Source organism: Drosophila miranda, chromosome 4 (assembly GCF_003369915.1).
Source record: "Drosophila miranda strain MSH22 chromosome 4, D.miranda_PacBio2.1, whole genome shotgun sequence".
Classification (NCBI taxonomy): Eukaryota; Metazoa; Arthropoda; class Insecta; order Diptera; family Drosophilidae; genus Drosophila; species Drosophila miranda.
This window is the reverse complement of record NC_046677.1, coordinates 21,483,496-21,501,166: the sequence shown is the minus strand read 5'-3', so window position 1 is coordinate 21,501,166 and position 17,671 is coordinate 21,483,496. Positions and strand designations below refer to the sequence as shown.

At 43.8% G+C, this 17,671-nt stretch overlaps 2 protein-coding genes across 4 annotated transcripts in view; one reads left to right on the top strand and one right to left on the bottom strand.

Moving 5' to 3' along the window:
- Positions 1–1,662: 1,662 nt before the first annotated feature.
- On the top strand, positions 1,663–2,537 carry LOC108162474 (troponin C). Its single transcript, XM_017297224.2, has 3 exons — positions 1,663–1,829; positions 1,900–2,317; positions 2,394–2,537. The coding sequence occupies exons 1-3, from the start codon at positions 1,827–1,829 to the stop codon at positions 2,420–2,422; spliced, it is 450 nt and encodes a 149-aa protein (XP_017152713.1). The 5' UTR covers positions 1,663–1,826; the 3' UTR covers positions 2,423–2,537.
- A 70-nt stretch (positions 2,538–2,607) lies between these two features.
- Positions 2,608–17,671, bottom strand: part of LOC108162467 (bone morphogenetic protein receptor type-1B) — a 67,695-nt gene continuing 52,631 nt past the window's right edge. The window contains exons 3-5 of one of the 3 annotated variants that reach the window (XM_033392558.1): positions 16,822–16,899; positions 5,017–5,204; positions 2,608–4,952 (exon numbers count right to left, since the gene is read on the bottom strand). In XM_033392558.1, coding sequence (XP_033248449.1) covers positions 3,645–4,952; positions 5,017–5,204; positions 16,822–16,899 — 1,574 coding nt within the window. In that variant the 3' untranslated portion in view covers positions 2,608–3,644. The remainder of the gene's footprint in view (positions 4,953–5,016; positions 5,205–16,821; positions 16,900–17,671) is intronic. The other 2 variants (XM_017297216.2, XM_017297215.2) reach the window with 2 other exon arrangements.

Here is a 17,671-nt window from a genome sequence, read left to right as displayed (position 1 = left end):
AATTTGAATCTTTTATGATGCTTTGATCTCTTTATGAAATTGTGTTTCTTCAAAGAATGCCTTATTAAAGCAAATACGGATAGCTGATCATTCACAAGGCTAATTATAGCCTTAAATTATGGCAATTCTTTGATCGATTAACGTACCGCTTCCTCTTCCAGGATACCATGTGTACCTGGTATTGAGTGCGCTCCTGGCGGATACCATTTGTTTTGGTAATTACATCGTAAATCTTGCCTTAAATTTCATGTCAGCAACGAAATTAGAACTTGTGCCTCCGACGTGGTCACCACTTGGTCTATTTTTGCCGGGGCTAATACGAAAAGTACACACAATTTCGTTGAAATATGTAAAAACAATCGAGCCGCAGTATCCCCCATGTGCACCCGCAGCTGAACGGGTGTAGTGCCTCCTGTCTGGGGACACATTCCAAAAGTGCTTCACGTTTTGTCATAAATAATAAAAATCAAATGACCATCAAAAGTTTCTGCTGCTGCTGCTGCTGATGCTGATGCTGATGTTGGTGCTGCCTTTGCCAAAAAATGCCGCCGGAAGGTTACCCACAGATACAGAGAACTACTCGTATCCAACATCCAAGTTTCCATTCCCATCCCCGTACCCGCCAGACTTGGGCGGCCTGTCCATCTTCCTTGATGTCCATTTGCCAGTGCCCGAATGCCTGTTTGTTTGTTTTAACGCAAAAATATAAAACCAAATCAACATTTTTGCCCAGAGAACAATTTGCGAAAGAGAGAGAGAGAGAGACCATAGCATGCCCCAGTAGTGGGACAGCAGGGCGGCGGTTAACCGCAGAACCCGCACCAGCAGAGATCTTGTGGAACTACCACCACCACCACCAGTGGGCATCTGGCCCACTCACGATCATATGGACAAAAATTGCTATAAAGTACTAAAAATACAATTACCGTGAGAAAATCGCGCTGATTTTGTGACTGATTGTGAAGACGTTTATAGTCGATTTTTAGTGACTGAGTGACCGACCGACAGACAGACGGACGCACACACTCCGCATGTGGGAGGATGGATAGTACATACAAATGTACATATGTATCTACATATGTACATTCGGTAGTGAGTGTGTAGAGGAGTGTGTGCTGCTGCTCTTTGCATAACTGTGGCGTGCGCTGCGGTGCGCTCGGTTTTTCCGGCTGCCAGCGGAAAAAAATATGATGGAAGCGAGATGACGTCGTCGATGCTCTGGCCCGACCTTAGACATCAGCCGACACCAAAAACCACAACCAAAAACCCCGGCCCCCAGTGCACCTGTAACACTTTGATCTGATTGAGATTTTTGCGTCTGGCCAGAATCAGTCTCCGGCTGCACCCTCTCCAGCCCCCTCCCCACCGATCCCATCCCCAGCCCCAGCCGCATTCCGATGGCTGGTTATAAAGTATTGCGCCAAAAGCCGAAAGCCGAAAGTACGAGTACCCCCTCTGAAGGATGGACAGATGGATGGATGAGGCTGCTACTGCCCCACCTCTGCCGCCGATGCCGATGCCGCTGCCGCTGCCACGGCTGCTGCTGCTGCTGCCTTCTGCCTCTGCTGAGGTGGGCTTCTGCCGCCACCGCCGCTGCTGCTGCTGCGTGACGCTTCCACTAAGCAAAATATGCCGTTTATAAATAATGATCTTGGCCAGACGATCGGTTTAGTGCGCGCCCGCAGGCCAACGCAGTTGGAACGCATTCTAGGACAGCAGATCGCAGATCGCCGCCGCAGCAGCATTCAGTCAGAGATCGGGAATAGGAGATACACGTTCTATACACACGGAGATCCGCGCCCAGCAGCCCCACACACAGATACAAAATGGTATCTATCGGTTTATGTTCATGATTGTGCAATCAGCCGTGCAACGGACTAACTTTTCCGCTTACCGCAGGAGGACGATGAGAAAATGGACATCATGCGCAAGGCATTCCAAATGTTCGACACACAAAAGACGGGCTTCATCGAGACCCTGCGCCTGAAGACGATCCTCAACAGCATGGGTCAGATGTTCGAGGAGAGCGAACTGCAGGCCCTGGTCGACGATAACGATCCCGAGGACACGGGCAAGGTGAATTTCGATGGCTTCTGTGCCATTGCCGCCCATTTCCTCGAGGAGGAGGATGCCGAGGCCATTCAAAAGGAGCTGAAGGAGGCCTTCCGTCTGTACGATCGCGAGGGCAATGGTTACATCACCACCTCCACCCTCAAGGAGATCCTGGCCGCCCTCGACGACAAGCTCTCCTCCAGCGATCTCGATGGCATCATTGCCGAGATCGACACGGACGGTTCCGGCACTGTGGACTTTGATGGTGGGCACTGAGAGAGAGCGCTATAATCTTTTCAGATATATCTGGACTTATCCGTTTGATCTTTTTCCTCTTTCAGAATTCATGGAGATGATGGCGGGCGAGTAGAGGGGGAGAGGGAATCATTATTTGCTGACATAAAACCAACGTGGAAACAAGCTTTTGGGTTTAATAATAATTTTTTATTATTTTTAAATAAATTAACTAAACGCTTTCGTACAAACTTTAGTTCTTGTTTAGGTCTACGCGCAAATACTCAACAAAACAAAATGAAAAATGAAACTGAAACTGAATCCAATCGATACATATAGCTAGTTTTAATTATAGCTTACACTCTGCTCTTATGGGATATAGCGTTTACTGTCTAGATCTAGCTTAAGCAAGAGGTTACTCGATAAGACATACATAAGTTAAACAGTTACGGATAGAGATAGAGATAGAGATAGAGATACATATACTACATATATAGTATTTACAGCATCGCTTATAACGATATAATATATATGATGTATGATTAGCGGCCTATAAACATCTGCGCCATATTTACAAAACAAAATCCAAAAGAACCACGACTCAGATATCCTAAATATTGCTATATATACTATATAGTGTGTATGTGTTTATAAATGGGGGCTTAGGCCATCGCTTCCTGGCTTCTGTCTTTACACTCTGTCTTAAGGCAACTAATTCTGTGGATTTTACATAAGGCAGCACTTAGTATCTTGCACAATTCGGCAAAGACTTCACTTAAACACTAGACATACAAACAGAACAGATATACATATATGTATGCTGGAGTACCTTCGGATCTTGGTAGTTGCGTACAAGAGCTGGCACATAAACTATACTCTCTCGTACGATACTATTATAATATTATGTTAGATGTAAATTTCGAATTTGATAATTTTGTCGTTCTCTTCGCATATCCCGATTATACATATGTCGTATTTCTGTGCATATAATATTTCTCAAATAGTTAAAGCATTTTTCTAACCAAAGATTTTGCATGGGGTACTTATTTGACAAAGATCTTAAATTACATACTCGCTACAGTTCCTAGCTTACAATCAGTGCGGCGCTTAAAGTAACCGTAGAATAGGCACCTCTGAAAGGATCCTCTCAAGTACAAAACCATCCTTGCACCTGGAGACAGCTTACAATTAGAGACTAACTAGGAAGGGCACAAGACTCTTCTTTCGATTGAAAACAACAGAAAAAACAGGAAGAAACTAAATGCAACTTAGGTCAAACCTAGAACGAGACTACAAGACATATTTAATATATGCACTAAGGGGCAGCACAGGGCCACAGGGCCACAGGGACTCAGGGCCTAGACAATCTTCATGGGCACATCGATGAGGCAGTCCGCCTCGAGCCGACCCAGGGTCTTCTTGACGCGCAGGGCCGTCAGCCGCACTGTGGGATTGGGATGCCAGCACTCCAGCATGATCTTGGAGATGGCGGCCAGGACATCGTCCTCTTGCCAGCGCGACGGTATCGGCGGCCGGAATCCCTTTACGCACACAACGGCATGCATGTCCTCGAACGTGGGATCCGATGGCACCACATCGTGGTACGGCAGGGCGTAATCCTCGCAGGTTGTTGTCTTGGTGCCCGAAATGGGGGTGTAGCACCGACGCGCCATCTCCCACAGCACCAGGCCCACCGAGTACATGTCGGCCCGCTTGAACTCCTCGAACTGCTGCGCGTTGAGGGCCTGGCTGAGCACCTCGGGGGCCATGTATCGTCGCGTGCCGACGCGCGTATTCTGCGCAATGTGGATCTCGTCCAGCTCCGAGTTGTACTTGACCGCCAGGCCAAAGTCGGCGATGGCGCACTGTCCATTCCGCTTCACCAGAATGTTCTTGCTCTTGATGTCCCGGTGGGCGATGGCCGGCTTGCCGGGCGTTCCAAAGATCTCGTCGTGCAGGTGGGCCAGGCCCGAGGCCAGGGAGTAGGCAAGGAGCTGCAGCTTCTGCGGATTGATCACCGACATGGAGAGGTAGTCGTGCAGGCTGCCCATCTCATGGTAGTCGGTGATCAACAGCATCTGGGTCCAGCTGCCGTTGCCCTTGATGTCGGCGGCAATGAACCCAAGGATGTTCTCGTGGCGCATCAGCACAGTCTGGTAGATCTCCGTTTCGCGGAACCACGAGGCCTCCTCGGTGGTGAAGAAGGTCTTCACGGCCACACGCTCGTCCCGCCACTTGGCCAGCCACACCTCGCCGTATCGTCCCTTGCCCACCAGCCGCACCATCTGGATCTGCTTGGCGATGGTCCGTTGCACCAGCAGCGGCAGACCCGACCCGGAGCCCGAGCTCTGCTCCACCAGCTGCGACAGGGGCGACAGCTGCGAGTTGTACATGGAGTTGATCAGGCGGGGCTGCTTGCGCAGCTTCTCCCGCCGCTTGTAGGTCAGGCAGAGGGTGGCCACGATCAGCATGAACACGGACAGGCACACAATGATGGAGGCGAACAGGGCCAGCGTGTGCACGGACTCACTGCTCACAGGCAGCTCCGGGGCTGGCGTTGTCATCTTGGGCGTGAACGTGGGATGCAGGTCGCGGTTGCAAAGGTCCTCCTTGTCGCAGCAAACGATATTCTTGCCATGCAGGTGCGGTACAGCGGCCACTTTACACTGTAATGGTTAAAGCCAGCAATTAATTAAGGAACTCTTCTCCTCAGATATCCGGAAAACTTACCATGAGAAGGCCGCCGTTGTCTTCGGGTGGCATGCAGCCGTATGTGCGCTCTTCCTCGTACATTCCACTCGTCTCGTCGTACAGCTCCTGGACGGCACTGAAGCAGCTGCCGCCGGGTCGGGTCTCGCAGGTTCCATTGCTTACGTTGCCCGGACAACTGCCATCGCAGTAGCAGGTCAGGGAGCGGGCTGCAAGTGGACAAAAGGTACAGATTTGGGAATAAGTATGCGTTCAAAAATAATATCTAAAGAATCTCCAGTATATCTGAAGACCTAAACCCTAAGAGTGATATGATTAATAGTCCCCGGAATGAATATATTCTTCAACCTAAACCTATAAAAGAGGTGCTCCTATTTCTCCGAGATTTATTCTTTGACGCACAAGCGAAAAGTACAAAAGATAATCTGTGAGAAGACCCAAATACATGTCGTGTGCATGTCGGGGAAAATACCAGTTCAACTCTAGACTGCGATCCTGTGCATAAGCTCATAAATGATTCTATCAACGATGCCTTGAATGCTTCCCAACACAAAGAATCAGATATATTCCAGTACCCTGTACCTATCTGACATGTCAATCTGCATAATCAATCCGTTTCAAAAGCCGATTACTGCCCGAATGGCGAATGTAAATAATAGCAAAACCAATCAATGGCTGAGCTTCTCTCAATAACAATATATGTAAACGATCTCTGAGCTGCTGGAAATCCATGCCAACAGCCAGTGTGGGTACTGCACAATCAATTACCATCATAAAGCCGATTAGTGTCCACCCAATGATTTTCAGAGAATACTCGTAGCAATAATCTTTTATGCAGCTGCAACGGTAGCCCGCTGTATCAATCAATTTAAGACCGTAAATGTTGGACTAACTATCTAAGCAAATCGTTCTCGTGGGCTGTCTGATGCTAAGTATTATCCCCGGCCAATACAGTAACGTCGATCCGTAGAGTCAATCCATTATAAGGCAGAGATTACAAGTGCCAGCAAAACGCTGACTACAGCTGGATGCCACTTAAAATGCACTTGAGCTTGAAGCGTGGGCTGTCCCTTACCAAAACTACAAAACTACGGTAATAATCCCCCCCGAATCAATCAATTGTTAAGCCCCCAACTGTCCGGCTGGCGATTAAAAACGCTGGCAAACCGCGAGGCACTCTACCATGAAAATGCGTTTGAGCATGAAGAGTGGGGCCTGGAGGGAGGAGGGAGGAGGGTAACGGTAACTCGGGCAATTGATTCAGGTCGCTGGCAAATCTGCAACTAATTACAAGCTCGTTGCAAGTGGCTGCCGCTGTTGCCGATCGGTAGCTGCTTGGCTGCCTCTGTGGCCGCTGGACTCCAGTGCTCTCTTTGGATGCATGGGGCACAGCTTAACAGTTATGGGTGGGCGTTGGGTATTGGGCAAATGCGTTTTATTACCGTTTGCCGCATGCGACACTGGACTAGGAGCAGCACTCTCCCAAGGCACATGACTTACAGCCACTTGTGATACTAGAGATATTTGCAGCACACTGAAGGCAATGCAATGAAGCAAGGGTACACACAAGTTATAGCTTTTCTTCGGTGAATATTTTTCGCTTCGGTTCGATTTGGGTGACTGCGTGGTTGAGTGGGTGGATGAGTGGTTGTGGTTCCCATGGCTGGTTCCCGGACCCCGACCTGCTCAATATCTTTAATATTTAATTGCATTCAGACACTGTTTTGTCCGTCTCGTTCCAGTTCCATTCATAAAAACGCATTTAATGCCCCCACGCCCCCTGCCTGAATGGGCCATATTTTTTATGGCTTAAAGACAGAGTCTGTGAGGGTGCGGGGTGCGGGCTGCGGGTATTTAACATATTTTCCGACATTTTATTTTATAACGCAATTGACTATTTATAAGTCGTAAACTGCTCAGTCGCTCATTCGTGCAGCAATCGTTTAAAGAGCCCCAACGGATGTCGCAGATACATTTGCAGCGTTGGCTAACCTGATTCGCATTTGGTATTGGATTATGTTTGTTTATTCGTAATATTCTGGGCTGGAAAACAAGCTCTCAGGTTTCCTATCATTCCATTTGTTTATGCCTCCACTGGGCGGGGGGCGGGGATTGTTACGTGATACCAAAAAGACTCGAAAACGCACATTCCCAAACAAAAAAATGAGATCGGCCATTCGACCATAGAATGATCTCTAGAAACCAGTTAAAAGATACATTTTGGAGTGATTAATGGTTTGTGGCATTTTGTGGCACAAACAATGAGACACACGACATTCTTCAAGTTTCATTTTTGGTGGCAATTGCATTTGACGGATACCCGAGATTCGAGCTCGAATCCGAGATCGAGTCGCGTGTCTTCAAGGCTGTTGCAGATCTTTGACGGCATGCCAATCGCAGCCACTCACAGCTGTGCAGAATGGCTGCCACAGCCACTAGATACTTTTGTATCTACATATAGCGAAACAGAGCGAATGCAAAATACGAAACAAATCAACAAATTGGCGGATGTTGTTTGCATCTGACCACGCCTCCCATCGGCAGCAGCCGCCGCAACGGCAGTACCTCTGCGAGATAATAATTTAATTACAATTTAATAGCAAACGACAGCTGCTGCCGAGAGAGAAACACAGCAGAAGCGGCGGCAGCAACAGCGGCAGCGGAGCGGTTTGCTGGCTGTTTTTATCGCGCCAAATGTATCTGGTGTCGGAGGGGAGGCGTTTGGCTAGGCGAAAACGTGACTGCTGCCCAAAGATATATGTTCAATTGTATTTCAACTTTCATTGTCGCATTCATACATATATTATTATTCACATCTGCCATACCTGTTGCTCGCTCTCTCGCTCTCTCTCTCTCTCTCTCTCTCTCTGTGTCTGTCTCTGGATGCTGCCACAAGGAGCAGCAAAAGGAGTGGAATGATGGCCACGTAGCACAGTAGCCCCTTGCGGTGCAGACAAATTATGAATTTTTGTACACAGCAGCGACCAACAAAAAATAAAGTCAAAAGCAGAAGGAGAAGGAAACCAAATTATGAAACGAGCCGCGGACGAGGGCATCCGCCAGACAACGTCGCCGCTGAGGTGGAGCTGGGGAGGCGCTGGGGAGGATCTGGGGACGTTGCGCTTTGAAATCAAATTGTTGCCTCTTCGCTGCTGCTGCTGTTGCTGCTGCTTCAGGGGCAAGGCAATGTGGCGGCTCCAAGTTGGCGCCAAGTGCACGCGCTTGCCACTCAACAAAACCGACAAACACAACGGCCACAAAAAAGAAAAACAAAAACTTGCTTGAAGGCCCAGAACAAAGCAATCTTCAGGTTGCTCATGTCAGTAGTGTGGTTCATGTGTGTGTGTTAGCCGAGTTGCAATAAACAACAATTTTTATGTGAAACTCTTTCAAACACGAAAAGGAAATTGCAGAAAGATGCCCCCAAACATGAGGGCAAGGGCAAACATCATCAGAAAATCATAAAAAATAAACGTTCAAATCATAATCGATACACAAATAGTCGGTGCAAGAACAGAACTCCATCAGAACTCACATATCTTGATCGATAATTGAAGCTTGTGGAGATCTAATCAATCGAATATTCGTATATTCAATCACAGTCTGATTTCAATAACAAATTCTGAATGCTAACAAAACTAACAATTAACAATCTATCTATCAATCAACAACCTTTTTGACTAGTCCATATTTATTCTGAATAAAATCATTTGATTGGGTTCAAGGGTTCAACTCGTTTTAGTTGAATAATTAAGCGGTTTATACTTCTAGATTATAATTTAATCCCGATCGTATAGTTCTACTACTAATTCCAAAGGTTTGAACATCAGATAAACTTTTCCGATGCAATCAACAATATCTTTAATTCGATATAATATCATTTTTCTCTCTGTAAAATATAAAAGAAGTTTAGTTTTTAAAAGTACAGCTTGAACATTTATTGATCTTATCGACCGGCTTTCTACTAGATTATGTTTCATTTGCTCATTGCTATTGAGATCTCCCCTTATAGAGTGCAGGGCATTCACATCATCATAATGTGTTTCCATGTTTCCTGTTTCAATTCACAGAATCTACAGGCGTCTATCTCGAACAGTTTAAATTTCTTGAGGTGATATCTCAGGTGACAGTTTCCAATGAGATTCTCCCTTTCCATGCAGAGAGATGTCGCTTTATCTCAGGGATTCGATTGCTTTACAGTGTGATTGCCAGTTCAAATCGATTGCTTATTTAATCCAACAGCTAACCCAATTCGATAAGTGTTTCCATTGCTTAGAGCAACCCAATTCGATAACAAATGTACTTTATTTGACACTAACTCAATTTGTTCAATGATGTTTGCTCCAATGATAAGAAGTGGAACAATTTGAACAACTTATCTGGTCTCGGAATATGTGCCACAAGTATCTTAATTCAAGCACAGGTGCCGCAGAACTCTTTTCCTCTCTTCTCAATCTGTTTATCTTTAGGTTTCTAATCTTTGTCGAACGAAAACTCTTGTGATTTCTTTGACACTTCTTGGGAAAACGTTTTCCTGCCAGTTACTTTTCTCAGGAATCTGTCTCATTTCAGAGCTCCATTTACAATCAAAGCCGCAGAGAACGAACCACCGCGTTGATTGCCTTTTCTGGCGTAGAAGCAGGCCCACATTTGGAGTCCCCTCCCCCCTACTCCAGCCAAGAGTCCGACATTGACCCGCTCCGTAATTACTTTATATGGATTGCAATTTTAATTAGTCTTTGGACTGCGAGAGCAGCTGCTGCCAAAGCCATTAACAGTGCGCTGCAAAAGTATTTACTCTGGGAAACAGATCTAGAGTAAAGCGAAGACAATCGCACACTTTTGAGGAGGATCCTTGACGATCTACAGCTGGAAATGTGCAAGACCAACGATCTATAAATTGGCTGGGTTTTATAGTTTTGCAACGCACTGTCGTCTGTTGCATATGGCGAATATTTTATGGCATGATTCAGCTAACGATTTCCGCTGCCAACGCTCGCTCTCTCTCCCCTAAAGATGGGTGCAGTAGTTTTCCCCACAATCCGACCGTTCATCATCCACATCCACATCATCGTCATCATCCGCTCTCTTCTCTGGGTCTGTGGGCTGTGGGCTGGGTCTTTAGATGTGGATGTGGGCGTGGATCGCCTGCTGCCTCACTGTCGTGATCGTGCCGCAAAACATCGCTAAAAATATCTATTCTATGCTGCAGCTTGAGCTACCATTTGCTCTTCCTCGTTTGCTGTGGAATGTTTTCGCATGCCACTTCCACCTCGAGATCTCGAGATATATGCAAAGTATCCCCAGAGTCATGGGATTGCTATATATACTCGTAATAGGTACACAAATCTCTATCTCTGCCACAACTCGTACTCGTAGTGCGATCAGGTGGTGTGAGCTCATCAATGATCTAAACAAAACAGCGGCAAGCACTCAATCCAAACAAAATCAGCGGGGAAACGGCAGGCAAATCAACAACAAATAGGAATCCAAGTCTGTGACGTCTGCGGTGGAGCGACTGATCAGCCGAGACACGAACCCACCCAGCCCACAGAGGAAAATGTGAGTCGAAAACAAGTCGACTTAGGGAGCACTCTTAATCTTCATTCTCCATCACTCGGAACAGATCTCAGAGTTTGTTAAGATCATGGCTGAAGTGTTGCCTACAAGACCAATGTACATTTTTGTAAAGCTGAAGATTCTATGCTTTCTTTTCTGCCATTGCTCCGAGACTTATTCGTTCCCGCGAATGCAAAAACAAAAGACGTTTCGAGGCTTTCGTCGCAAAGAGCAAAGAGGGGAAAACTTCGTAAGTTTTACTTAGAAAACTTTCTATTCTTGAGACTACCTCCCTCCCGGAAAGGGTATAGAATATTCGCTTATTTCCACTTCCTATTTCTCTGCCTTTCTGCACGTTTTCCGCCGATCATTTTCCTTTCAGAGCCCGTGAGGCGCTGTGGGCGTCTGTTTTCATTTTCATGGCTTGTTTTTGTACGATACGTTTTTATATAATAATGTTCAATTTTATTGTTTAACGTAGGCCGGACCGAGGCGTGTACCCGTATCCCTACTCGTGTTGTCATTTATTATTTAAAAATCAAAAAAACCACAACATATTTTTTAAAATCCAAAAAAGTGGGCGTCGTTTTTTCCTCTCTTGTTTTGCATAATTTCTGTCTGTCCTCTAATGAATTGCCTTTGGTGGCATTTGACTTTTTTACAGGCTTTCGGCCCTGCTACAAGTACTTTTGCTATTGCCAGTACTGTGTATCCTATCTGCCAGATGGATTTATTTTTATTGGCAGATTTATTTGTGTGGGTCCACGGCACTTGTGACTTTCTGACGTTGGCTTTTTATCCATCTATTCATCCAATGTTTGTTTGTTTTGCCTTGGCTATAATTCTTTTGGGGCCAATTTAGATGTGTGTCTGAAGCAATTGTTTGTGCGGTTGCCAAATTTTATCAAGCCATTTGCGCACTTCCACTTCTGCTTTCTTTGTTGTTCGCCCGCTGTGTTTAGGGCAGCCAGAATGGGTTAGATAAGAGGACATTCCTTACGACAGTCCAATCTTCAAGTTTAATAAACATTTCTTTGTAAAAGCGGGCTCCTGCGGCGATTCTATGATGGCAAAGGGATGGCCACAGCAAGCAGATCAGCCATATCCGGCATCTGTTAAGGCACTGTTGCAGCACAGCACTGTTAGCCGCTTAACAGCAGGCACTGTTTCTCCCTTATCATTCGCTGCAGATCAGAGCTGTGAACCCTTCTGTTAATGCACTGTTGCTTTAGTGGCTTTACAGGAATTGTGTTTCCATACAAATCAGTCCCTCTCCTCTCACTGTTAACTCACTGTTGCATCACTGCATCACTGTTGAGCAGTGACTGTTATTGGTTTAACAGCCATTGTTTCGCTACTAACATTCCAAATGCGTTCCGATTTGCATAAATGCATTTTACAAGCGTTTAATTGACTTTCAAAACGTGTCACAGCCAATACAAACATGTTTTTGCTGTTAGCCAGCTGTAAGAGGCATGAATGGCTGAATTTTTCGGATACCCTGTAAACGTAGTGGGCAAGGGTATGTGGTAATTTTGTGGAATTCAAGAAGAGTTAATATCTTGGGGAAGAAATAACAAGCCTGATTCCTGGCCTGCAAACGGGAGTAGCATTTCTCTTTTAATATCATTTTGATTGTTTTCCGTACAAGTTCTTAGCTGTTTAGAGCATTTTCCACTCAATATAAATCTGCTTACAGGGTATCCCATAGTCTAAACAACAGCCCTACCGTTCTTACTTGTTTTGTCTTCCACGCTGGCTTATAGATAAATCAGCTAACCAGTTATTTCCCATAACTCGTTGAGCGGTTCACCGCAGAAGCAAAAAAAAAAATACAAAAAAAAAAATAAAAGTAAAATTGTTATCGTGGGCGTCGGTTATTCAGGCTTCAGATTCCAGCCTCAGCATCAGCATCTCAGCGTCGTCAACCTGCCACCAAGTGCCTGAGGCTGAGGCTGCGACTGCGGCCCGGGACTGACACTGAGGCTGAGGCTGCGGCCTGGCTCTTAATCAAAATGCTGTCAAAATTCTTAATAAAATGCGCTGCAGTCTCTCTAAATATTTGCAAGTGTCTCTCGTCGCATGCGTTTTAATTAAGTGTCGCATATTTTTAATTAAATCGCAAACGCCCAAACAGCGAGGCAGGCGAGTGCGACTTCTAGGCGATAAAAAGAACACGCCGCGTGGGCCATGGAGGGACTAATTTTGGTAACACCAAAAGGGAGACAGAGAGAGAGAGAGAGAGTTGGCTTAACAAAATGCTGAACAAAATGTCTGTCTGGCCTGCGATGGTGCGTGGGCAGAGCCGGATGCTGTTGATGGCACCCTACTGGAAACCATTCGAATCTCAGACAAAAAAACCTACACCTACAGCCCCGGACAGAGCGCTCTCTCAGACAAGACCAGAATGAATGGTTCAATTTGGAACGCCCTTTGCATAATCTGCATAAATCGAAAGCAATCTACATTAGCCTCAAATTGATTCGCATTAGAGACACACACACACACACTGCCACATCCGGGTTCAAAAGTAACGTTCCACTCTCCAATCCGAACCGATCTTATGTAGTATATATATATGTACATTCATATACAGTCTATACATTGATTTCTATACCTGTTTTGGTGGCATGTGATCCGAGAGGAAACTGCTTGAAATGCAAAGCATAGAGTGCTGCATAAATTATACGGGGATTGACTGAAGATTGTATACTCGTAACAGAAATAACAAGAGCTGGCAACAGCAACAAGAGTTCGAGTAGGAGTAGCAGTCACATTAGCAGACAGTCAGCGTAGTGACAGGAAACACAGGAAAGTGTCAAGAAAGTAGTTTCTCATAAAAATACAGCGGCTATCAAGGCAACAGCAGTAGCATCAACTAACATAAGGCCTCACAGAACCCTCAACAGAACCCTTAACAGAATCACTTACAGAACCCATAATAGAACCATCAACTGAGGATCTGGCACTTATCTGGTACTTGTATATGCTGTAGTTAAGCGTTTAGGATTGTGAGAACCCAAACTATACTAATTGTTTATATTATTTACTTTAGTTTACAGGAATCTCCTACTAATGTATCAATCGAATGGTCTTTAAAACAAAATATATAACAACAGAAGCAATCACATTAATAACATTTAAGATTTTGCCTCAATTCAAAATTCATTATTAAAACCGGCTCTGACAGGGTATTATTAAGTGAATAAAGACAATTATGTTGATTTGCTGAAATGATGAAATGAATTATTTCTCGAGATTGTAGTATTCTTTAGAAAAAATATTAGAAGTAATATATTTTTTGTTCATTCTACACCCGCTGCTAGCACCCCCTTTTATGGATTGCAAGCTAATGAAAATGTAAAATTCTGTACGATGAAAAGTTGCAAAAATATTGAAGAAACTACCCCTACGGATAGCCCCTGGCCTTTCATTTGTGGTACAAAACTGGGAGCCCCTTGAGTCCCAACTGATTGACAATATTTCCAGTCACGCTTAAACGTTGAATGACAAAAGCCTTCTAGAGGAACTGCCTTCCTTCGAGCAGGAGCATGACCATTACTTTATACATTTGTTAATGCTGCTACTGGTCGTATTGTACCATTGCTGGATGGATGATGATGTTGCAACATTGGCAATGAAGTCATCATCTATTTACCCCCAGGGCTTTGGAGCCCACATGCGCGGGCAATAAATAAAATACATTTATATGTGCGGGATATAAAAAACAGTGAAAAAGAGACAGAGAAAAAAAGAAAATGAATGACCGCGTGGCATTTTTGGTCAAACGATTGCTAAATAAATCAAGCATACGCCCCGTAAATCAATAGCAATTAATTGTTTTCTACCCATTTTGCATTTTGCATACACGCCCCCTCCAATGAACAATGACTTATAGATAGCCCCCATATACAACATACGTTATAAGATACATATGTACAGACCTACGAGTACATACATATTTATATAAATTTATATGTAGTTTAGGAAATTTTATGACTCTAATTAGCCGCTCCATTGTTGGCCGGAGAAATTATAATCAAAGCTTAGAAAACAGACACTAAATAATTGAGAAGTGTGGGGCTCTAAAGGCGTTTAATAATAAACAAAAATTTGAATTTAAACCGTAGATAAATTATGGATTTAATTCTGATTTTTAATCGTTTGAAATCCTAAACAGTTTGTTCTATAAAAAGAGGCAATTATCGTGGCAGAGCGGAAAAAATCCCATAATTACTGATTGCAATCAATGAACAATTTGAAATTTATACGGATTAACAAAAGGTGATGGGTCGCCTGTCCATTGAGTGGCGAACAAATGATCAAATAATGGTAGCTATCAATTAGATCTGGTTATTAATTGAATAAGTAGAGTCAATTGTAAAATCGGTAAATGAACAAGGTTAATGGGTTTAAAAAATCACCCTTTTTATGAATTAAAATATATAGGCACATAGTGCCGATGATTAGGGATTTTTCATGCATCTAAGCCCAACAGCAATCCATCATATATTAAGACAATCGAGCGTCCTATTTTTACGCTCTAATTCCGAAAATCTGATGCATGAAATCCATCAGGATCCCTGTACTTCCCATCTCTAAAAGCCTCTGAAATATATTCAGAAGTATGTCAGCATTTTTGGAACTCAGAGTACACCTATAAATTAACCTCCCAATAAATCAGAATGTCAGTGCTTCTGTTAAAGCAAAAATTAGGCCAGTTATCAGATATATTCATTAAGAAAATGGAGCAGAACCATTTATAGAACTGAATCCAGTCCACTACCTAATTCAATTAGTTACCAAATAAAGACACCAATAGAATACTCGTATATTCAGCTTAGAAATTAAAGCCCAAATGGAATTCGCACTGCCTCGAGAAATAATAAATAAATTCAGCTTAGTAATTATATTCCCAAAAGAATTCACACTGTCATGAGGAATTTGCCTAAAACTTATGGATAGCATAGCTTAAAAGCCACCTCTGATATTCCCAGAAATTTATGTAAATTAAAATCCTCTTGGAGGGTCACTTTCCGTGGAAATCAGGGCCCCCGCCTAGGTGTCATAAATTGTATGTTCTATAAATCCTTGTGGGAATCGCAATTCCCCAAAATCCAGACATGGCCATGCCGAGTGAATTTTTGGGGATACAAATCTACCAGATTAATCATTGGTTGAGAGCAGAGATAGAGGTAGGGGGTGATCGGATAGACTCTAACCAAAAGTTAAAGTCCAAACGAAATCGTTTGTTTTCCTAATAAAAAACAGAACCGATGGCGAAGGTAAACGGGTTTCTCGGTTCGGTTTCTCGATGCTGTATGCTGTATTTGCGGTTGCCAAGCCTTTGTTGAGGCTGTGGCTGGGGCTCTGTGCCTCTGTGGCTCTGGCACTCCACACACCACTCTACACGCTTTCGGGCATGACAACTTTTAAAACGATTTTTCCTTATAAATGGCTATAATTAATGCCTGTGCTGCCTATTTATATTTCTACATTTTTTGTTGTTTCGTGTGTTTCCAATTCTATTTGGACTTTTGTGCTTTGAAAATCATGAATGAAATAAAACAAACCTCCAAAAGCCAATCCCAGGTCGGGCCAGGCAAAAGATTAGGAGAAGTTTTTCTCTACAAATGAGCAGATGGCCAGATTTATGTCTCGACACAATTTTGGCTTATGGACTCTCTCGCCCCTTGCCTCTTCTTTCTGGCAATTAAAAACAATTGCAGCATTCATACACATACACATACACACATGTACGTTTTCGCATAATTTTCCTACATTTTTTTGTGAGTTTTTTTTTAGTTTTTTCCCCTTTGCAAATCAACACAATCAGCTTTAATTAGAGAGCCCGGCGGGCAGACCGCGCTGATTTGGCTTAATGATTTTTAATTGCAAGCGCAAAAATATTAAAAAAAATTACAAAAAATATACACACACGTACACAAGTGCACTCTCAAATATGAAATATTGCAGCAGCTGGCAAGTGCAGCGTCCGACTGGCGACCGCTGGACCACCCATGAGAGAGGCGTTTAAAAACGCGCGCAAATCGCTGGCGATTTGTAGAGATGGGAAAAACAAATCTCAAAATGTGGCCTGTGTGATAATCTAATCACATACGAGCTGCCATTGAAAACTAATTGTACAAAATAAATTTTATACAAATTATGAAAATTCTATAAACTTTGAAAACCCATTAATCTTAAGTTTCATTTAAGCTCTTCAGCATCTTGTATCTATTGTATTTTTCAACCCAAATACTTTACCAATCATTGGGGGCCCTCTTCTAATCTTTAAGCTTCTCTTTTGTGCACTCTTCGCTTTGATCTTGAGATCAAACTTACCTGAAACGAGAGGAACAGAGAGGAAAGAAAAGGTTAAAAATCAGACATAAATTAGCAATTGAAAGTAATCAATGTATTGGGAAAGTTAAAACCACAAATAAAATCAACGCTCAACATAAAAATCTTATCGGCCAGCGGACATTTATGGGCGGACATTGCAATTCCAATGAAGTAAAAAATCAAAAAACAAAAAAAAAAAACCCCATCTTGGGCATTGGCTTGTTTATGGATTGCGAATACTCGATTTGCATAATTCAACGGCAGCACTGGCACCGGCAGCAGCTGATACAATTTTTATGGCGATTTTTTTTTATCAAGAAATCGAGAAATGAGCAAACCAGCAACAGGGCAGCAGCAGGGAGCAACGACATTGATATTGATATTGATATTGGGGCGATGATGATCGGAGATCACAGATCACTGATCACTGAATTAAAATCGAAATTCAAATTGAAATTGGAATCGAATGCTAATCAGGAGAAGGCGTTAGCCAAAAGTCAGTAAAATCAAGATTTGACGAGATGATTCCGCCGCCGACTGCGGGAGGCATCCACAGTAGCCGATGGACAGATGGACGGATGGACGGGTGGACAGATGGGGTATGGCGATATTGGCCTGGGTCAAAATTAAAATAAAAACAACAGAACAGCTAATTAGTCGTAGTCGTAGACTGTGTTGGCTCTTGCCTGTTGCCTGTGGCTGTTTCTTTCTCTTTGTTTCTAATTTGAAATGTATGCGACTGCCAGACGAAATACCAAATGCTATTTGGCTG

Excerpts from the sequence above, each read along its gene's own strand:
- LOC108162474 (XM_017297224.2), top strand. Across the intron at positions 2,318-2,393 it reads CGGCACTGTGGACTTTGATG|AATTCATGGAGATGATGGCG; the intron begins GTGGGCACTGAG and ends TTCCTCTTTCAG.